We start from the raw sequence: 23373 nt of genomic DNA, 5'->3' as shown, positions 1-23373 counted from the left end.
GATAATGACCAAAAAAAAAAACGAATATGAAAAAAGAAGAGAAGGAGCCAGACGATTCCATGAGTTTAAAAGGAAGATAGAGAGATGGCATTACGAAGCTTGACTTCTGTTGTAGCGTATGAATGCCGCTGCTATCGTGCGCCTTTTTACAACAAACATTATCATCCTCCTCAACGTCTGCCACGTGTCCTCTCCGCTCCCTTCCTTTCTACTTTCTCTCTTTTCTCAACTACGGGCAACTTTCTCTGCTCTCCCATGGAGGTTTGGTTTCATCCTCTCTCTTTCCTCTTTTTTTATTATTATTTTAATATCGTATTATATTTCCAAGTGTTTCGTTTTGTTCGATTTCGATTTCGATAGTTAGTTAACTATTTAATCATCTGTTTACCTTTAATTAAAATACGTTTGAGTAAGATGTAAGTATAACAGGTAAATGAATGATTGAGACTGAGGGAGGAATGTTCGTGGTTTGAACTGTAGGATTCAATTTGGGGAATTGTTTACCTTTAATTAAAATATGTTTAGGAAGAATATAACTGGTAAACATTTGATTGAGACGGAGGGAGGAATGTTTGTGGTTTGAATTGGAGGATTCAATTTGGGGAATTGCTTATGTTTAACTAAAATACATTTAGGAAGAATGTAACAGGTAAACAAATGATTGAGACGGAGGGAGGAAGGTTCGTCGTTTGAATTGGAGGATTCAATTTGGGGGAATTGTAAATGTATGATCAAAGAAAGGTTTGTACTTCTATGAGGTTTTGGTATGGTGATAGTTTCTGACAGGGATTGAGAGGTTCGGAATAAGTTTGGGTTTATTGGAGTGCGCGTTATAATTGTAGTTCCCTTGCGTCTCATTTTCGTGAACAGAAAACGCAAAGTATGTTTTATGATATACGGAGTATAGTTTTCATTAGCTCCTGGTGAAAAACATTCTTTTATTATTCCACTATAGAATCCATTTAAGAGAACTAGGGCTTGACCCTAAAGAGCGGTGTATGATTTTTTTTTAAAATGTAGGAAGGTTGTTTCTGTTAGACTTGACTCGCAAAGGTTAAAGGCAGTTGTCATGGTGATGGGGTAGCTACGGATTGTAATGTTTGAGCTTAATTTCGTTACTTTGTTTATGCTATGTTTTTTAAGGAAATGTTTGATAAGGGAATAAGATTATTGTGTATTGTTCCCGAGGAAATGCTAATTGCCACTTCACTTCATTACTCATTTAGGCGGTTTAGTTTATATAGAATGTATGTATGCGTATGTCGATTTGTGACGTGACTTATGGTATATGTAAATTGGAACTAGCAACCGAATTACTGGTTGTTGAGAAGTTATCAATGAGTAGTGAATCTGGGCTTTGTAGCACTTAGGACGGAAGTAAAGGGGTAGGAGAGGAGGATGGAGGGGAGGGAAATCGTTTCCATGTTAGGGCGACTTTAATTGACTTGTAGTATGGAAAATAGGTCTCTCTCTTTCCCTTGCATCCCATTCCTTTCAGCCAACTTACTAACCGGACAATGGATATTGTCCCCATCCTTTACATCACTCCACTCGAACGAAAGTAAAGTTTTCTTCTAGCATTGTACCAATACAACTGGCAGTTTGCTAGGCTCTCTTACGAAAGTTCCAAACTCGTTTCTGATTTCATGCTTTCATGGACTCGATTGTATCCTGTATGTACAGAAGTACTTATCAGGAGTTAACAAGAGCAGAAACAAAGAATTGGTGAACCAGTTGCAGCGTTATGGTGTCATCCATTCTGGGAAGGTATCAGAAGTGATGGAAACCATTGATAGGGGGTTGTTTGTACCTGAGGGTACTGCTGCTTATGTGGATAGCCCCATGCCAATTGGTCACAATGCAACGATTTCGGCTCCTCATATGCATGCAATGTGCCTTGATCTTCTACATGATAAGCTACAACCGGGAATGCATGCTTTAGATGTTGGTTCAGGTAATTCACTAAGATACACTCCATATGAGATGTCTTTTTTCAGTTAACTGTATAGTCTCGTAGGATTCTATGATTTTTCTACAATTCCCTAAAATGTTCTTATGTGCTAGTGATCGAAACGATCACTGTCACATTTTGATTTATCATCCAATTTCATCACCTGGAACACATTGGCATTTCAGTGACCAACTTGATATCTATGGCCGAATACACTCTCTAGAAACCAGAGGAGAAACGAAAGATCTCCTGACCTTTGTTATCTTAGTTCACATATTTTTTATTACGGTGTACAAAGTGGACATTCTCATCATATTAGTGCTCTGCTTGTAGGAACGGGATATTTGACTGCATGTTTTGCACTAATGGTTGGAGGTGAAGGGCGTGTTGTCGGCATAGAACACATACCTGAACTTGCCACTTGGTCAATCGAAAATATTAAGAAAAGTGCTGCTGCTCCATTCCTGGAAGCCTCGTCCTTGTCTATTCATGTTGGTGGTAAGATCACACCCCTCTCAGTTCTCACATATGCTTCTTGTCCTAGCGTAGTTAGAAAATTATGATGTAATGCCAAATTGATTCTCCTAAATGTGGACTCCAATAGTTTCCAATTATTCCAGTTTCTCGTATGAAGCGATCTCATCGATAATATTATCATGGGATCGAGCCTCGCGAAGAGTTAATTATTCCTTGATTTTAGATTAATTTTTAGATTTTCTTTGCAGTTTATTAGAGGATAATGGGTTGTATGGGTTGGGTTTTTTTGTCAATTGTAAGGCTGTTCCTCAGGAGACTGATTGCTAGTACTTTATAACCGATGGTAATGTGGTTGTAGATGGAAGACAGGGATGGCCAGAAGCTGCACCATACGATGCAATCCATGTTGGGGCTGCTGCACCAGAAATCCCAAAAGCATTGATAGAGCAACTGAAGCCAGGTGGCAGATTGGTGATACCAGTGGGGACCTTGTTCCAGGATTTGCAGGTGATCGACAAGAAGGAAGATGGGTCGCTTAGTATTAGAACTGAGACTTCTGTGAGATACGTTCCATTGACAAGCCGTGAGGAACAATTGCGTGGCTAAGCCGCTTTGTGTTACTAGTATCCATCTTAACCGTGCAAGTTCACTTTCATTGGTATCTCAGTGAATTAGTCAAGTGCTCTTTGTGTACATAGCTCCTCAGTCGCTTTGCTTTAGATTATCGTCTTTTACTGTGCAAGACATTGCTTCATCTTGAAACTTGCTATGGTGCTGCGCGCTTTCACCCTTCTGACACTCCAGCCCTGTATTATATGTTAGACTCGGTGGTGTTGGTACTATGATGTTATGATGTTTGTTTCCAAATATATATAAGATTATAAGGTAATGCAAGTCTAGTTAAATGTGAATACACGACTGATGTACGATTTGCGATCAGTTGTGCTTCTTGTAAAGATTTTCAGCAAGTGTTATGGTAGAAAATGCTCAAACTCATTCGCGATTTCTTCAAAATAGTTGCTGCTTAAGCCCTTTGTCGCTTTTGGTGAAGCTGTGAGTGGCACTTTAGAACTGCAAAAAAAGTATTGGCTCCCTTTACAAGTATTACAACAACAAAAGTTATCATAGATAAATATTCCACGGCTTTTAAATTCGTTGGATATTCGATTCTTTTAGATTTAAGACACTTGTTCATACAATAAAATCCATTTCCATAACACGTATAAATTGTATAAATTTTCATTAGAAGATCGTATATTATTCCGGTACAACCCAAAAAAAAAAAAAAAAAGAATTCAAATTTTGGAACCCATTTGGGGCTTTTCTCTTAAAAGAAAAATGTGAAGATCGCCAGCATGAATGAGTAGAGACCAGCAGCCTACTTGAGAACCTTCCCTGGTAGCGATAAGATCCCAGAGAAGAAATACAACATATCAATCGACTGATAAAAGTACAAACACAAAAAACGAACTTAAGAAAAGGTGCAACTTAAATAAGAGCTGCTACGCGTAGCTGCTGCATCTCTCTTAGCTTCCAGGCCGAGTAATTCACGTCTTCTGGATCCATTTGTTGCATTGTCAAAGCATAATAAACGGTACAACTTAAATAAGAGCTGTTACGCCGAACTGCTGCATTTCTCTTAGCCTCCACATCGAGTAAATCAGGTCTTCTTTAATGTCTTCTGGATCCATTTGTTGCATTGCCCAAGCATTATGTACGGTTTGGATAGTGTCCTGCTCAAACATTACCAACAAACAGAATCTCACATCATCTTCACAAATTCTTTTCATTTTCGTGCAATCTTCATCTAAGAAGCAAGCAGTATTATCAAAATGATTTCGGGGAGGGCGAAACTAGGATTAGATGGTGGAAAGGGCGAAAATCTTATTTAGGGACAAGATAGGGGTAATTACATTCCTTACCCCTTGTTTCCCTTTTCCGATTCCTTTCCTTTTCGCTTGCTCAAAGCAAACGTCCCCTTAGTCTTGTTCTACATGACTTGAATAGAAGGGATGGGGTGGGAAGACGTAATTACTACAAACGACAAGCCCTAGGTCCCAAAAGAATTTGGAGATCAATTATATAACTAAGAAGGACGACAATTATATAACTAAAATTCTTGGTGTTAAGCATAGATCTACTCATTTATCTTCCTGTGTTGGAATAATGGAGGAAATTCTTTTCAGAATTAGTGCTCGTCATGAATCCCAAGTAGAAAACGAGGTTAAAGAGTTACGAACCATACTACAGCATCAAATGATTAAATTGGAATTAAAATATATACCCAAATTGGGTCTAACAATAGCAGGAAAGTTGAGAAAAAGTCTAGATTTACCTTGCCACCCTCCATTATTGAGCCTTGACGATCACGTACACAATAAACTTGCTGGGTTTGGAACTGATAGGCAAACAACATCAGTTAGGTATAGGAGAAAATCACCAAAGGGTGCGTCTGTAATTTTAGACTTTTAGTTCACCAAATGCACTTAACTATGAGTATAACATTTCCATATACACATGTTTCCCAATACTTTCTTAAAAAAATACAGGCATTACAAAGTAGTCCCAAAAATATCAGGAAATAAACAATATTTTGAAAAACCGGTTCGCCCACCCACAATTTCTTCATTTTTTAAGGGGGCATCATGTAAGGGAATTAAATACAGTTAACTCACAACGGCCAGGAATTCTGTTACGTGGTGGGTGTTACACAACTTATAGGGATTTTATTATACCATGCTGCAGAGTAATATCAAGGATTTAAAAAGTCCAGAATGCATACATCAAGAATGATTATGGGTGTGTTCCCCATCATTTTAGTCTCTCTCACAAACATCTCAGAAATATGCAAAATCTGCACAAACGAAAAAATAATTAGACCTAGGTAACAAAAGGAAAGATGGTATGCATTAAGAGAATTTCATAGAAGTCAAGCGATGACAAAGTCTCAGAAACTTAATTTTTAGTACGAGTCACACACACGCGCGAGCGCGCACACACACATACACTTCCTTCTGACTTAGATAAGTGAAGGAAACAGCACTAGCAGGCAAGTACCACAATAATTTGTTTCCAGAATCCATGAACGAATAGTTCCATGAATTAAGACTACCTAAGCAAGACAAACATAAAGTGATAGGGTAGAGAAAAGGCAAGGCAAAGAAGTTTGAAAAACTGAGATTTTTTTAACCAACTCTTCTACATGTTAGTATGACACTACGACCCTTCACCCTTCTGGCCTTCCGAGGTTATATGTGTCTCTGATACGACACTAAGGTTATGGATCTAGATTCGTACACAATCCTAACCAATCTGAAACTGCTCCTAGAAGGGACATAAGAGGATGCTCACATGACAAAGGTAAAATGGTGGGGACACGTGTATAAATCAATTTGCAGGATCTTTCATTATATAATGAGTTATTTCCTAAACACCCAATCTATATTTCACAATGAAAAAACAGGACATATTTGAACCTTACAATTAAAAGTCCTTAGGCCGTAACCATATTTTCATTTCAGGATAGACGCTTAGTGTTGCAAAAATCAAGTCACGGACTCATGGCATGTCCAATACTTGGATAACTCAACACCCATATCCCAATTCAAGTAACATCGCAACTTACTCAATTGAGCAGTAACACTTAAAAATTGATACAAGTGTGCAACAAAACCTGACCTTATTATCAAAGAATATACCCTGCGCTTCAAAAACTTTGTGCTCTGCTTTACATCGCTCAACTACTTCAGTGCTACAATATTTGGCCAAGAGTTGGAAATCTCCCTGAGATAACATTTTTAGATACAAATTCAGTACTTCTTTAACACAAAGGAAAATAAAAGAAAAAGTATATAAAGGGTTCCAAATTAACCTTCATATATGCATTCAAAACTGGCTTGATGACTTCCTGGACCTCGGCTATAAACTCCGGCAAGGAAAAAATGCTGCGAACGAGAATGGTATGTTTTCAAAGCTTTTACAAAAAAAAATTAAACAAACTTTTACTAGAGGTACAAAAAGAAACATACGGATCACGGCGACGTATCTCTTTAAAAGAAAGAGCAGTGTCATTTTCTCCAAATACTTTGTCATTTATACTGTCAAATGAGGTTAGAAGTAAGTATAAGTGGTTGTATAACTAATTCATTAGTAGACGTAAATGAATTGGAACAATCAAACTTACTCCTGAATCTTATGTACAACAGGACTGTCACTGGTCTCCCACCTTTCCTGCAAATCTTCTGCCAACTGACACATAATTTGAAGCAAATTATAAAATTTAAATTATGAGATATATTCAGCAACAAAAGTTGCATAAGGTAATGAGTAATGACATAGCTGAAAATTGCTTACTTAAGTATAATACTGGTTTCGACTTGGAAGTGACAAATGAATACTCTTTATGACTTAGCAGAATTTGTATAAAATGATTCATGATAGGATATTTAGTCTCCAAGAACGACAGTCTTTTAGGATATACATAAGATGATGGAGAGAATATTCAGGCAATGTCCATCAATTCTATCTAACTGAAAATAATATGTAAATTGAACTGATCTTTCTAGCATGACCTAATTCACCTAAAATTTAGGGATATTTTCAAATTTACCCGAGGAATGGACTTTTCATAGGAGTCATAGCTTTACTTCCTTCCCTTGGGTGGAGAGGTGGCAAAAGTTGACCCGACCCGACCCGTCCTGAATCGCGCAAAGCCCAGCCCAAAAGAACCCTAAAATCGGATGAACCGATGTACACGATAACCGATAGCAACCTTATTTGATACCTCCTATGTTGCATTAATACCTTCCATATTAACTATTAAGCACATGAAATTAAGAATTTTTATTAGAAATATAGATACTTGTGTTTTAATTTTATTGGGCTCAAGTAACTACAGAGTATAATATATTCGTCTTTAAGGTGTAACAAAAGAACAAAAATACAAACATTAGTATCCTAATCATACTTTTGTATTATTGTATTAATACATTAGTGGAAGGTATTTCTGAATCGTAGGGAGTAACAAGAAAATAGTTTTTTAGATAAATCATACATGAAAAGTTTCAAGTTACATTTTTACATATATCTGGAACATTTAATGGTCAAGTTATTGATTGACCACCAAAGGGTCACGTAGAAACTGTAAAAATGGGATGGAGGTAGTAACTTGTGGCACATTCAATAAAAACATAGGCTGTTCTATGTTCATAAAGGAACTTTCAACTTGCAAAAACGAGAAAATGTAAAACAGAATTTATTTAAAAGGTACCTCTTGGCTCTTTATCACGACAGGTTCACTAATCTCAGAAGCGCGTTTGAACATCGGATGACGTTGCATCTAAAAAAGATCATGAGATTTTGATCACAGTAAGAAGAAATGTACTAACGGCAAGCCAATACAGTTATGTTGTGACATAATTGCAAGCAAACTTTACCTTTTCTTTAAATTCCTCCCACTTTTTGCTCCATAGGGACTGTTTCACGGGTACCACAACAACTTCAGTTCTATCACTGATATCTCCAGCTTGCGAAGATGAAGTTGCGTAATGCATTCGTTTCCTCTTATTTGGTTTTCCATTCAATTCATCCTTCACAACTTCATAACTCTTCTTCGCCAAGTCAGCGACTTTTGCTTCCTTCAATTTCTGGAAGGCGAATGAAATTTTGGGAGAAGATGAACTAAAAGTCGAACTAAATTTATTAAATATGGTTTCTGCAGTGCTCCCAGACTCGGATTGTCGGTGTTCTTCGCCAGATGATGCCTTAGTCCCATCCTTAAAATTGGCACCATTGCCTTCAGAACACTCCTGCTTTCCTAAACCTAGTGTCTCTTTGACCTGAGAAATGATAGAGGCCAACATGAGCATTGCACAATTAATTATTTCTGTACGTAAAATGGTGGCCACTTGAGAAATAGTCAGACCTCTTCTTTTCCAGCTGAAATCTTCTCTTTCATATTTGCTGAAACCTGCCGAAACCAGAACAGAGAGCCTGTTAAACACATAAGAAACTCACAGAAAGATATATTCCCAATTCAAAAAAATTCATATTTCCAAAATTAATTTCCACGAGGCACATAAAATTCAAGGCACTTAGGAATGGACTGGTATGGATTTGGTCCATTCAATGTTTGGTTGGTTAATTTTGGAATGGAGTTAGATACTCGATGGATTCTATCATTCTAACTCCATTCCAAAGCCCTAGAATCCCATACCTTACTTTCCCCTTAGATTTCCAACTCCATTCCCTCATAGAGTTAAATAAATATCAGACCAAACAACTTTAGGATGGCATGGGGTTCTAAATCCATACCTCTATGGTATAAGATTCCAATCCATGCCATTACGCCGCGTTTAACCAAACGACCACTTAATTCTTGCAGCTGAACACCACACGTTAACAGATGGGAGACACACACAAAAAATATCAACAGCATTTGTAGATAATTGAATTGCACAGAATGTTGGCAAACAATGAGTAGGAAGCTGAGAGAAGCATCTTTTAACGGAGAATTAAATTGGGATAATATTAATTACTGAAGCCATAGAATATACGCGAAAGCAAAACTAGCAGACTCTAAGATGCACCCAAAAACGACACTAACAATTAAAGTATATAGTAGAGAACTAATAGTTGTTTTGATTAGGCCTTCAAGAGAGAATTAGAATGACGGGCTATTGTGCCAAAGCATATGAACTATGAACCAACTAATGATTGCGGCCAGCAAGCATTTCTGGAACTAAAACGTATGATGACAGCCTTACAAATCATTTAAAAAATAGCGTAGTTATCACTACTTGTATTTGCATGATGAACAAACCTTCTTTGCAGTTTCTTCAGCTTCTTTCCACACACCGTCTACATGTTTGTGCAGCTGCTCAGTCGTCTGCTTCACTCTGCATTGAAATAATAAAACGTTTGCATATCAGAGTTCAGTCAAAGCATTCACTCTGGCTATATATATGCACGAAAAAACTCAATTGAGACCGTAGTATGCTTACAACGGTCCAATTTCATGTGATACGACTCATTTCGTAATTGTGATAATGACTTGTATTCATTCGTCGATCTTACACAAGACTACTTTTATATGAAAAGGAAATAAAAGCAGGAGACAGAAACTCATACCTAACTTTCAGATCTTCCTTCACACCTTTCAGCTTTTCCGCCTTTTCCTTTAGCTCCTCCGCCTTTTCCTTTAGCTGCTTGACTGACTGTTGGAATTCCTTATTACTACCACCAGTAAATGACAGAGGAGGTAAAAAGAAAATTTCAAATAACAGTACGAAATCAATGTAAGTGAAGTAGCCACAGTTATCAGCTAAGATATGACAAAATGGAGACGAAAACATAAATTTAATAGAAAATATAGTTTCACTAAGAGGTTGTAAACCAAACCAACAATGTTTATCAACCGTAATAAACCAAAATAATATAATTAGGTAAGACAAAAAAAAGTGGGAAGCAAAAGCCAGCCCCCCGACATCAACTAAATCTAATTCCTAACGCGATTGTATTCAATTTGAAGATAATCCATCCATCATTGAACGAGAGATCACTCTTTTAATTGGCTTAAAACAGTTATGACAAAGATAGATACATACTCCCTCCAACCCAATCATTTGTTTACTTTTGATGAAAATACTCCTCAAAAGTGGGAAGCAAAAGACCACCTCTCCGATATAACTAAAATACTAAATCTAATTCCTAACACAATTGTATTCAATTTGAAAAAAATCCGTCTGAGACGAAAGGAAAAATCACTCATTTAATTGGCTTAAAATGATTATGACAAAAGAATAGATACAAACTACATATAATGCATCCATACTTTCCACCCTTGAAAAATCAAATACTCAATTTATTCCCTCCCTCGTAATCGTTTGTTTACCCTTTTTATTTTTTGTGAGGGGTTAGTAAACAAACGATTGAGACATAGGGAGTAACAATCAACATAAGTTACATAACCCATAGCTCAAAATCCCAGATAATAACACAACAGCAACCACATCAACCCAGTGCCGTCAATGTCTCCCGCAAATTGCAGGGATGTTTCCGAATGACCTAAGATGAAAATTGCGTAGCGTAGAGAACTGCATAATTCAAAACCGGGAAAGGGGGTATAAAATACTGAAATAATAAGTTGGTAATTAAATAATCAATTTACCTTGAAGCTTCATCTTTAATCTTATTGGAAAACTCATTAAAGACACTAAATTGACGATTAGATGAATAACCATATCCACCAATTAATCTTAATCTCGCATTTGACTGCTGTACCTGAAGAAAGAAAAGAAATTTACCAAAAACCCAGAAAGTATTTGGGGGGAATGAGTGGAAGTAAGAACAATTAGTCTCCCTTAAGACGACAATATCCGAGACAGTTTTTCAGTTAAAACGGATATCACCGTCTTAAATAAGAATTAATTGAAGTACAAAACAAGGGGAAGAACAAAACCTGTTGTTGAAAAGGAAGAAATTGGTTGAAAAATGGTTTCTTGGAGAAGAATACATCGCGAACAAGTTTTCTGCTGGCCATGGATATTTCTTCTGGTTTAAGGAGAGACTTGAGAGAAAGAGTATACTTCGTATATGTAAACTAACAAAAAAACAAGGAAACAAAAACCCCTAAACCCTTAACCCCCACTTTAAGTTTCAACACAAGTTGCATAGTCATGTAATCATGTTTGCTAGTTGGTCAGCAATGGTCTATGTATGTACCTTGTGTGTATTTTGTATGAATGTTGGACTATGTTGGGTTTCTTAGGTTAAGATAGCTTTCTTTTAAGTAAAGAAAAAAGAAAAAATTATGGATTTGCAGATTACGGATCAGGTAAGGTATGGTCTTATAATAAAGGTTATTTGAAGAAGGTTTTCTTGTAAGGAAAGAAGAAAAAGAAAAAATTACGGGTTTGCGGGATTACGGGTCAGGTCTAAGTCTCTCATAACAAGGTTGTTTGACTGGTTACTCTGTTAAGACGTTTGATTTGCAAAATCAATCAATATATATATCTATTTCAGGCTTTTTTTGATGTTTTCCTATTACAATTAGAAAATTATACACTTATTATTATTAAAGACTTATGTTTTCCTATTAAAATTAGGAAATAATTAAATTTTTTCCTATTAAAATTAGAAAATTATCCACTTATATAAATTAATTATTTACAACCTTTTCAATTAAAACTCATTTTATAAAAAAAAATACTACTTCATGTTAAAAATTAACCATTTTTCATAATTATAAATTTACCACTTCTAAAATCGCGAAAGTGGTAATTAGCCCCCATAACTTTAGCAAATTGTGAGATTAAGCCCCAACTTACAAATGTAGTAATTAGGCCTCATAACTTTGTCAAAAAGTGAAATCTAACTCAATTTCTCTTTTCAGCTTAAATCATATCATTAAATCATTTTATATATAAGTTCATTGTACACTAAATAATTATTAACATTTTAAAAGTATTATTTAATTTATTAACATAATTTTTAGAATATTTTTAATATTTTTTTTACTAATTTTATTATAATTCACATATATATGAGATACCCGTTTACAAGTTTTCAATTTTATTTAATTCATTCAAATATTTATTTCCAACAATGTGTAATAAATTGCATACACAATTTTAAATTTTTGGTAAAATTATTGTATACTTATAAATTGCATGGATGAATGAAATTGAATTTTTTGGTGCAATTTTGGTTGAAAATAAAAAGTTAGGTTGAATTTCACTTTTTTTATCAAAGTTATGGGGCCTAATTACTGCATTTGTAAGTTATGGGCATAATCTCACAATTGGTTAAAGTTTTGGGGGCTAATCACCACTTTCGCGCTTCTAAAATATTATAAAATTATCTTATTTTAACATATACCTACCACTGTCTATCATTAAATGATCGCTTTTCTTTTTTATCTTTTGCACCATGCAGTTACACACAATAACTACTATTCTCTCTTCCTTTAAGCTTTAACTAAATGAGACAAATAGGAAATGATAAAAGAGAGTTTTAATAATTATAATTTCTGAAGTATAATCTAAGCTCAATATCAATCAATTAAATATAAACGTATTTAAAATTGTCTTATTCATTATGGGTAGGACATGAATCTTATAGGGCCAGAGATGGCTTCACTGTGCATGTGTATTTTTTTGAGAGGTAGGGGTAGGGGTATGACGGGTTTTTGAGGAGGGGGTGAGTTTCTCGAGGGGTAGGGTTAATCTCTAACGTTTAAGGGTGTATTATTTATAATTTTTTCAATTAAGATCCATTTTATAAAAAAAAATTACTTCATGTTAAAAATTAAGGGAAGTGTTAGGGCGACAACGGGTGTTACCAAAACTCAGTAACACCCTAATAAAAAAATACAAAGTAATAAAAAATAAAAAATTAAATTTCGTTTTTGCGCCAATATCATAAGGATAAACCGTAATTCACAATCCGTATCATAACAACACATCTCTATCTTCATCAAAGCATACATTACCAATTAACAAATTAAAAATACCAATTAACAAAAACAAGGAGAGAATTTTATTGTCAAAAGTGAAATGACAAATACCTTACAAAAATTTTCTCCACCGGATTCATAATTATTGTACAAACGAAAGATGAAATATTTGTTCATTAAATGTTTTGTGTTCATTCACATGGAAGAACAAACATAAAATGATCACGAAGATGTGTGATCGTAAGACTAAGATACCATGAAAGCAAGATGATTATGGGGTACATTTGAATCATTAATATCTCAAGTACTGACTTTTTGTCAAAGATTGCAACTAATATCCAAAAATTTACCGGATTTGTGATTGAATATCACGTTTAGATTCCATCAAACCGTACACAATCTATCAATTTGTTTTTTTATAGATAATTTATTATTATCATTATTTTTATAATTAATTAACTAATGTTAGTTTCCTAAATTACCCTTTAACAATCATTAATTTGAATTTAGAATTTTTATGGAGGGAAAGCAAAATACCCAAGGAAATTACAATAATATCGCGGGTGTCGCTCAATTTGAGTACCACCCGGTGTCACCATTGCATTTTCCAAAAATTAACCACTTTTCATTATTATAAATTTACCATTTCTAATATATTATAAAATTATCTCATTTGACATATAGTTATCACTGTCTATCATAAAATGATCACTTTTTTTTTTTTTATCTTTTGCACTATACAGTTGCACACAATAACTAATATTCTTTCTTTCTTTAGGCTTTAACTAAATGAGACTAATAGGAAATGACAAAAGAGAGTTTTAATGATTATAATTTCTGGAGTTTAATCTAAGATCAATATCAATCAATTAAATATAAACCTATATAAAACTGGCTTATTCATTATGGGTAGGACATGAATCTTATAGGGCGAGAGATGGCTTCACTGTGCATGTGTATTTTTTTGAGAGGTAGGGGTAGGGGTATGGCGGGTTTTTGGGGAGGGGGTGAGTTTCTCGAGGGGCAGGGTTAATCTCTAACGTGTAAGAGTGTAATTTAGGGAACATAAGCAGATATCGATAGGGCGAATTCTTCGTTGATAGAGATGGGCTTAGGTAGAAAAGGTTAGGTTGGGTAGTTGGGTAGGAAGGGTAAATGCACGTGAAAAACTGATTTGGTGAGGTAATATTAGAACATGTAAATAGGTATATTTTATTTGAAGGTCGTACTATGAGAAAAGAAGAAAACCACATATTATATTATTTGAAGGGGTAAGTTTCTCTAAAGTATTAGATATATAAACGAAACCATATATAAGTATATAATATGTATGTTTTATATAACAGTAAAAATACAACAATATTGGAGAGGGAAAAGGGAGTAAGAAAAAAAAATGGACAAATAAGAAATGACAAAAGAGAGTATTAATGATTATAATTTCACAACTTTAATTTAAGATCAATATTGTCTTATTCATTATGGGCAGGACATGAATCTCATAGGGTAATTGGTGTGTTTTTTTAAGGGGTAGGAATAAGGGTATGCTGGGCTTCTGAGGAGGGGGTAAGTCTCTTGAGAGGTGGGTTAATCCCTGACGGTTTAGGGTGCAATTTAGATAATATAAGCAAATATCGATAGGAGAAATTATACACGGATAGGGATGGGGTTTGATACGATGGGTTTAGGTTGTTTAGTTTGGTGGGAACTGGGAAGGGTGAATACACGTGGGAAAATAGTTGATATGGTGAGCAATATTTGAAAAGGTAAAAAGGAAGTACTATGAGGAAATGAAAAATGTAAACATACGATAAATATAGGCTAAATAATGCATCTGAAGTATCGTGTATATAAACGCATTACTTTAATTTGTACGTTTTATATAACGAGGGGAAAAACAATATTGGAAAGGGAAAAACGAGTAAGGAAGAAAATGAGAGAAATGAAGAATGACAAAAGAGGGTTTTGATGACTATAATTTATATATTGAATTGATTGATATTGATTTATTTAAAGTCATGTAATTTATTTACACTTTGTTTGCAAAAATAAAAATATAAAGGAAAAGAGAAGGAATAAGATGGAGGGAGAAAAAAGGGATGAAAATATGGAAATTGGAATATGATAAGTTTGTTTCAAATTTATCCTATGTTTATGGGATTTTGGTTTGTATTTGAGAGGTAAATATATCTCACTATTAATATTTTCATTATCTCTCTATTTTACCTCATTTGTTAATAAAACTTAAAATAAGTAATGCAAGACATTATAGTTGCAACTTATTTTAGTATCCGTGCAACGCACGGGCATGAAAACTAGTTAACGACAATTGTCGTGGTGATGGGTATAGTCATAGATTTGGACTATGGGTTGGCTAGTGCAGGCTGGGACGGGTCGGGTCTGGTCACCTTGATTCGAGACCCTCCCACGTGAGGGAGTGGGCCGAGGTCGGTCAGCCCGTACTACTTCAAGCTTGGTCCAAGGCTAGCCCATTAGGGGTCGGGTTGAGGTAGTCAGGTAGACCTAAATAATTTTTTTTTTTTGAGGGCCAAGCGCTCAAAACTGATGCCCGAGCCTGACCCGAGAAATGGGCCATGCCAGCCGGGCTAGGAGGTGAACTAGCAGGTTGGTCAAAATTCAGCCCAATACACAAGCAGGGCTGAATCAACACGCACCTTTCTCCAACTCTAGTGATCGGGTAGTTTGGAATTGTAATGTTTTGAGCTTAGGAGTGAAGTATAGGAGGAGGAGTCGAGGAGGATGGAGGTTCGATGAAGGGGACTGGTGACATTAATCGTTTCCATGTTAGAAGAATTTTAATTGGCTTGTAATACGAAGCACATATGACGTAAAACATAAAATAGCCTCGGCTCAAACCCCTTTGTTGCTTTTAGCGAAGCTGTGAGTGGAATATGTGAGAACTGATTTTGTTCTGAAACATACTAATACTAAAACTGCACCTGCAGCTCTCTTTACAACAAGAAAACAAGTCTTCCGTAGACAAATGAGCAAGCCGAAAAGAAATTCCAGAGCTTTTGAATTAATTGGACACTCGAAAGAAAAAGAGTAAGAAGAATCACAAAGATTTTAGCTCAACTTACATACATATTGCAATAACATACTCCGTATGATTTTGTATGATGATTACTGCAACCAATGCAGGAACTAACTAACATCACAACACTTGAACTATAGGGTGCAAAAATACGAGCCACAAAAAGTCTGAGGCAGAGGAGCGAAAAGAAACGGAACTAATAGTATCAACCAGCGGAATCATGCTCTCGGGCCAGATCAGTAGCGTCTTGGAGGTCTCTCTTCAGCTACATTTACCCTGATCGCTCTTCCCTCCAAGCTCTGCACAATAAAAGCATTCATTAACACTAGGAAAAATACAGTTAACGCCTGATAAAGGATTTTAGAATTCATCAGATGTATAATGCTTGATGGCCAAAAAACTAATATAAATCATACTAGTATACCTGTCCATCAAGAGCAGCAATAGCATCATTCATCTCAGTCTCTGAGGCCATGGTGATAAATCCGAATCCACGCGAACGGCCAGTATCTCGGTCTGAAACTACACGGGCACTTAAAACTTTGCCATGTTCACTAAAAAGTTGCTCAAGACGACCATTATCCACATCCCATGGAAGGTTGCCGACATAGACTCTGAAAGAAGGCTCAAACTCCCGAGGTGGTCTCTCAGTTCTCACAGGTCGTGAACCTCTTGGAGCAGCTTTGTTTACAACTAATGATCTTCCATTTATTTCCTGTAACAAAGACAAGATAAAAATAACAGCCATTGTGAAGTTGTCAATGACAGCGAATTACACAATGTTAATCTGACAAATCACAATTTTTCCTGTTTTCATATCATTCTAAAATCGTGTGATCGAACTATTACATTTAATCTAACACTTATCAACTGAATGTCTCACAATTTTATTTTGTGAGACAGTTTCTCATGAGACTATCTGTTCACAGACAACATACCTCGCTTTGGTGACAAGCTAAGGCAAATAACAGTTAGCAATTGGAAAGTGGAAGATTCCTTAATCCTTAAATGCAATCTATGATGCTAATGCTTAAAGGGCGCTACTAACTTCTAGAGTAGCATTTTGTGAAAGAGCAATTATTCCATTTCCGTTTACACTTTATGGTAATTCTCCACAACCAATACAACGAGATTTATGGCAACATGAATATTACAGCTGCAAAATTCAAGGATATAAACGACTAACACAAGTTTGTTCTAAAGCTTCTTAGTGGAAGATTTATGGCAACATGAATATGAAATGGTAAATTCATAAATTCACGAAGTCAAAGTTCTAAGGTGAAGGGAAATATCCGTTGAATTTAGTGTGCGTAAAACGACACTCCGATGTACTTCCTCCATTCAACTCCACTCTACCTATTTCCATTTTCTACACTATTCACAAGTGCACATTCATTCTCGATTTTCTCTCAATACATAAGTGAAAATATATTCATGTGGGATCTTGTTTGATTCGTCTTTACGAGTACATTAAAAATATCTAACTTTTATAATTTTTGCAAATACGTAGCTAACGATATTTACCGCATAAAACACGCGTTGGCGAACGTGAAAAAGCAAAGTGGTAGAGTGGAGTTGAATGGAGGAAGTATACAACAAGGATACAAATTCACGAGTATAACGTATTTTGGTTCAAACTAGGAAGGCCTTAGAACTTGTATTAGCCGTTTTTACACTAGAATTTTGCGGCTATAATATTCATTGTGCCATAAATCTCGTTGGTTTTACTGGCTGTGGAAAATTACCATAAAGTATAAACGGAAATGGAATAATTGCTCTTTCACAAAATTAACTGGCTCATATCATAGGCATGAGTGTGAGTTAGTTAAGGGAGCACGGCTTTCGACATACAGTTGCAAAATGTCAGAGGTAAGAGCCTAAAAGGTAGGCATTTAGAGGAAGTTTAGGGCGGGCAGCCATCTAATTGAAAGCCCATTCATCATGTCCAGACGAGTGCTAGAGCATCAGGACATGAAAGGGTGATGCAGCCCATGAAAGTTGAAAATTGAAATGCTGCTTGTGGCATGTGTTGTTACTTGTTGCACATCAACTCTAAACCGAACAACTAGCAAACAAATGAAAAGCTAGTGCAGCCACATAAGAAACATGAAAACATATAAACCACATGTCTCATATGGCCAAGTCAAGAATAAATTCACAAACAAAGCCGACAAATTATGCATCCTTTCTCAATCCCCATGAATAATCTAGAGTAGCAAGTTCCCTGCGAGAGAAGCTTCAAAGTGAAAATGAGACTCTAAAATTGGAGTATTCTAGCGTCAATTCCCTTCTTACAACAATGGTAGGTAATCAATAAGTCGCAAACTACAGTCCAGAGATCTACACTTCAAAACATAATGTAACTATCAATCTTTATCATGACATCCTCTATCCTATCTGAATTCACTTGACTTAACAGCCCCTCGCTAAAAACGCACCAAATACACCAAAGCATCTCACCTTACAAATTATCCTCTACTTTCCGCATTGAACACAGCCATAATATTCACACAACTTTATATCAAAAACCACAACAAAACACAAGCATTATAGACTTATACACCAAAGTAAGAGGGTGGAGTGGACATACATAATTACTGAACATTTCGACAGCCTTGTCGACTTCTTCAACCGTACTCATTGTGACAAAACCGAACCCTCTACTCCTGTCAGTCTCCCTGTTGTAGATTACCTACAAAAAACAACCACAATATCTTACCTCCATCAACACATACCCACAAATAGCACAACTTTATCCACAAAACCCACGAAAGTTTACATCTTGATCAATCAAACCCCAGAAAAACTACAGCTTCATCAACAAAAACAAAAAGAAATTGAAAATTTATCTTGTTAAATCGAAAAAAATAACAACATTACAATCAAAACCAAGCAATTAAACATTACAAGCCAAAATTATTTTAAAATTTAATAAACAAAAACCCAGTAATTGTACAATTTACTAAACAACACCATGAACATTGAAAATTACAGCTTACTCAAAGTTTACATCTTTATTAGTAAAACCCTAGAAAAATTACAGCTTACTCGGCAAAAAAAAATTGAAAATTAATCGAATTAGACCAAGAAAAATTACAACTTCACAATTAAAACCCAGCAATTAAACATTATTAGCAAAAACCCAATAATTATAAATACATTGAGCCCAATTATTATACAAATTGAATAAACAATAACCCATTAATTTTTTTTTGAGCCATATTTTAATCAAAGATAAACAAATGATTGAGACGGAGCGATAAATAAAAAAATGATAAAGTTAGATATACCTCAGCAATCTCAACAACACCAGCTCCATCAAACATGTTAGCTAATTTCTCACTATCAACATCATAAGGCAAATTACCAACATACAACTTAGCATCCTCAGGGGGTTGAGAAAACCCGTCTTCGGTTTCGAAACCAGAAGCTTCAGGCTCAGAGACATCCTGTGGCATGTCCCAACTAACTACAGCTTCTTCTTCTTCTTCTTCATCAAGAACCGCATTAGTAGAGCTCTCTTGTTCAAAATCAGATGTTTGTGCAACAAAAAGTGGTGCAAAAATGGTGGATTTTTGGAGGGAAAGAGTGAATAGTTTGGTGGGTTTTGTGAAAAAGAGGGATTTTGGGAGGAAGAGTGAAGTGAGTTTTGGTAGGGATGGTGTTGTGATTGAGATTGAGATTGCTAGGGTTTTGAGGAAGGGATTTGTTGTTGTTGTCGCCATTTTTAGGGGAAAATGGAGAAAGATGAAGGAGAAGAAGAGAGGAGGAGGGTTTAAGGAGAGGGTAAAGGGATAAGTGGATTGTGAGGAGATTTTATGAATGTTGCCAAAATGAAAAGATACAATCTTGATGGGTCACTCACTCACTCATTGGTCACCGGAGATTTAGACTTGACAAACGGGTTAATCGAGTTATTATTTGGTTTGTCGGTATTTTTTTTTTTTTTTTTTTGAAGGGAAACCCCAAGGGTTACATTCTATTAATTGAATCAAACTCAACCAAATCCGTAATGTTTTCCGGGAGTCTAGCATCCCACCTACGTTCACCAAATCGCCATGGACGAACATGGGCTAGTCCATGAGCAACACGATTGAACTTCCTACCTACAAACGACCAAGCAATGGAATTAAAATTACAACTCAACTCAAGAATATCGCTAATAATGGCATAGAATTCGTTGCGACCCTGCTTCCGCTTCTTTAACGCTTCAATCACCTCTAAACAGTCTCCCTCCACCATCACCTTGTTAAGTCCTCTGTGTAACGCTTCTTGAACGCCTACCAGAACTGCCATGGCTTCCGCTTCTCTAGGCTCCAACTCCAATCTCTCCTGCCTCGATATTCCCCACACCACCGCACCATCAGCACCTCGACACACAATTCCCACCCCCGTACCCATAGCTTCCAAGACCCCTGCATCTACGTTGATTTTGAACACCCCTTCCTCTGGTTTCTTCCGGGTGTAATTCCGGAGCAGGATTATGACCACTTGAGTTTGTAGAATGATGTCGTTGCTTGTCTCTTCCTTTCGCTCTTTCCTGTAAAGATGAACAAACTGAGGGCTCGGCTTGATACCGAGCGTACTCACTCCGACGCTCAAGTCAGTAAACTTAGAGAGATAAGTTGTGTGTTGAACTTGGCAAAGTATATTGTAGAGAGATAACGGAGTTTATACCAGTTATTTCAGTTAGTTTCTCAATGAGAGATGATGAGTATTTATAGACTTTCACCTTTTTGTCACGTAGTGGCCAAGTGGCCAAGTGGCGTAGCAGGTGGAAAGACTGTCTTACCCTCGGCCGAGGGACCCATGACAGGCCGGCAGGCCTGGTTGACTCCATGCCGAGGGGACTGGATGTGAGTACACGGATATGCCTCTCGGCCGGCTAGTTCACGAGCCGAGACCCAAGTGACAAAGCGGACAAAACCTTCGTCGGTTAGGTCGTTTTTCCTTTGACTTGTTGTCTTTTGGCTTTGACCTTGGTCAATATGTTGACTCAGTCAGCGGGTGCAGAATATGCCCCATCAATTTGCTCCCAGCGTAGTCTATGTCGTGGTATGGACCTTCGATGCGTGTTGAGCGTATTCTGCGCATGTCGAACTTCTTCCTCGGCTTGGTCCTGTTCAGGACGTACCATATCCCCCCTCCACATGGTTGTGTAATGGACATCGAATGTGGAAAAGGAAATGGCGCTGGCCGAGACCAAGGTTGGGAGTGCCGTGTGCTTTTGATTGCCCCGTGGCCGTCTTTGCCAAGCTTGGTTGATCACCGGCCGTTGGCAAGTAGATACCAAGAAGCGTGTCGAAGAAGATGGGTCACTGTATGTCGATTGACATTCCGTGGCCGCATGCTTGACACGTGGCCTGGTGCCGATTGGTGGACGCTTCATGGGCTTTGCTCGATTGGTCCATCGAATGGGTTTTGCTCTATAAATAGAGCAGTATGCCCCTCATTTTGACCTGCAAACTTCTTTTTCTTAAAAAAAATTTCCTCTCTCTAGTTTTCGAAGCGTTTTCTCTTTCTAATTTTCGAAGTGTTACTCGGCGTAACACTTTCTTTCAAGGTAAACAAACAAATTCTTCCCCCAACTTTTATTTGTTAAGTATTTGTTGCCACCATGTCTGCTGCTGATGCTCGCCTAGTACCTCAACCCCGGGGCGAACCGCCGCATCCCGATGAACAGAGCGTGGTTGTCACCCCGGTAGGGTTCAGGGGTCGCAAGTCGCCTTCTCCTGAAATTGATGAGAAATTTTTGGAGGATTTTGATGATGATGAGGAAAAGACCCAATCTGATTGGAGGCCGCATTACTTGTGGCACGGCGAAGCCTGCTCGATTAAACCCGATCGCGTTTGGACGAGCAAGTTCGCCGTCTCCGGCCTGAACTTTTTGAAGACCACTACTCCTTCGGCAGGGGGTATAGAATTATTGTCCCTGAGGGTGATCAGGCAGTCTGTTGCCCTCCCGAAGGTTGTATCGGCGTGTATATTAGACATCTGGAGTATGGGCTCCGATTTCCTCTTAATGAACACGTCGCGGCCATAATCAAAGCCATGAATGTCGCCGTGGCACAACTACATTCGTTGGCCATTAGGACGATTATTGGCTTCGTATGGTTTTGTCTTTTTAAAGGGGAGGCCCCAACGGTGAACCTTTTCCGCCTGCTCCACCATCTTCGGCAGTCTACCCTAGGCGGCACGGGGTGGTACAACGTGCGACCGAGCCGGGTTACGTGACCGTCTCCAGCCGACATCCCGCAAAGACCGGAAGGGGCGGTGGGTATATGTCGAGGTTCCGGAGGACTACCCATTGCCTTGGTTCTTCCAGGCCCTTGCACGTCAATTTGCTGTGAGAGTCAGGGGGAGCATGAAAGATATGTCTCCCGTAATAAGATTAAGATGGACGCCAAGAAGGTCTATCTTAAGGACGACGAAGTGCGGGCAATGAGCCTGTTCGAGGCTGAGAGGGATGACACGCCGAAGGGATGGATGCCTCCGACGCAGATCGTCCTTCAAGACGAGCCGCTTTGCCACGTCGGCCTCATACCGGCCCTCAGCCAGGGTGAGTGGGGTCGGTATGAGGCCCTCCTTTGCTTTTATGCTTCTGTATTTGAGCCTTGGTTTACTTCTTTTGCTTAACTGTTGACTTTGTTTTGTCTTACTTGTAAACATTTTTAATGAAGTTTGTTTATTTGCCTTCGGCTTGGCCGAGGCTTTGATCCCATCCTCCATTCAGTTGTCTTCTTACGTTTTTAAACATATTGAGCGTTTTTTCGTTTTACCTTCGGCTTGGCCGAGGCAGTTAGATTGTGTATCTCAACTGTACTTAAACGTTTTTAGCATATTGGTCGTGCCCTCTGCTGCACCTGAACAGGCCGAGATAGCAAGATTCACGTTTCCCAATTTGCTTAGCAACATGTTGGCATGTCGGTCGCTTCCTCCTCCACTCTCGGTCTGGCCGAGGCGGTCAGATTTGCGCTTCCCAACTGCTGTTGTAAACATGTTAGCATATCGGTCGTTTTTCCCCGTCACTCCGGCTTTGGCGAGGCAATCGAGGTTACGGCTCGATTGCATTCGTATCTATAGACATATTGATCGCTTCCTCTTGCCACTCCCGGATTGGCCGAGGCAGTCAGATTTGCGTTTCTCAACTGTACTTATACGTTCTTAAGCATGTTGGTCGCTTTCGCGAGTATCAACTGCATTTGTAGTGACTGCACGGCTTTGACCGTGGCGTCTACTTTGGTACGACTACGGAGGGGACAAGCATTTCGATGGAAAACTTGTGTGGACAGCGGGGGCCACGGGGGCGCTTGGGAAACAAGCGTTTGCATTTGTATGGAGTCGCCACCAATTTTTATGGGAAATTGGAACCGTTCGAATACCTCGTGCCATGTCAAGACACAAAGTAAAGACATGAACACTAAGCAATCGTTACCCTTA

General features: G+C 37.6%; 4 protein-coding genes across 4 annotated transcripts; 1 reads left to right on the top strand and 3 right to left on the bottom strand.

The window, feature by feature from the left end:
- Positions 1 to 25: 25 nt before the first annotated feature.
- LOC141622538 (protein-L-isoaspartate O-methyltransferase 1-like) lies at positions 26 to 3339 on the top strand. Its single transcript, XM_074438574.1, has 4 exons — positions 26 to 261; positions 1684 to 1954; positions 2285 to 2449; positions 2787 to 3339. Exons 1-4 carry the CDS (start codon positions 85 to 87, stop codon positions 3032 to 3034), a joined length of 861 nt encoding a protein of 286 aa, XP_074294675.1. The 5' UTR covers positions 26 to 84; the 3' UTR covers positions 3035 to 3339.
- A 283-nt stretch (positions 3340 to 3622) lies between these two features.
- LOC141622537 (mitochondrial import inner membrane translocase subunit TIM44-2-like) lies at positions 3623 to 11045 on the bottom strand. The gene is made up of 14 exons (XM_074438573.1): positions 10887 to 11045; positions 10596 to 10708; positions 9557 to 9661; positions 9249 to 9324; positions 8352 to 8396; positions 7864 to 8265; positions 7698 to 7766; positions 6612 to 6676; positions 6457 to 6525; positions 6300 to 6372; positions 6107 to 6211; positions 5211 to 5282; positions 4764 to 4826; positions 3623 to 4161 (listed from the first exon to the last, which is right to left on the bottom strand). The coding sequence occupies exons 1-14, from the start codon at positions 10965 to 10967 to the stop codon at positions 4030 to 4032; spliced, it is 1470 nt and encodes a 489-aa protein (XP_074294674.1). The 5' UTR covers positions 10968 to 11045; the 3' UTR covers positions 3623 to 4029.
- A 4844-nt stretch (positions 11046 to 15889) lies between these two features.
- Positions 15890 to 19752, bottom strand: LOC141622553 (28 kDa ribonucleoprotein, chloroplastic-like). The gene is made up of 4 exons (XM_074438585.1): positions 19224 to 19752; positions 18524 to 18625; positions 16358 to 16648; positions 15890 to 16232 (listed from the first exon to the last, which is right to left on the bottom strand). Exons 1-4 carry the CDS (start codon positions 19656 to 19658, stop codon positions 16170 to 16172), a joined length of 891 nt encoding a protein of 296 aa, XP_074294686.1. The 5' UTR covers positions 19659 to 19752; the 3' UTR covers positions 15890 to 16169.
- A 153-nt stretch (positions 19753 to 19905) lies between these two features.
- Positions 19906 to 20334, bottom strand: LOC141623400 (uncharacterized). The gene has a single exon (XM_074439517.1). The coding sequence runs from the start codon at positions 20332 to 20334 to the stop codon at positions 19906 to 19908; it is 429 nt and encodes a 142-aa protein (XP_074295618.1).
- Positions 20335 to 23373: the final 3039 nt, after the last annotated feature.

This window comes from Silene latifolia, chromosome X (genome assembly GCF_048544455.1).
Source record: "Silene latifolia isolate original U9 population chromosome X, ASM4854445v1, whole genome shotgun sequence".
NCBI classification, from domain to species: Eukaryota; Viridiplantae; Streptophyta; class Magnoliopsida; order Caryophyllales; family Caryophyllaceae; genus Silene; species Silene latifolia.
This window is presented reverse-complemented; position numbering and strand designations above follow the sequence as displayed.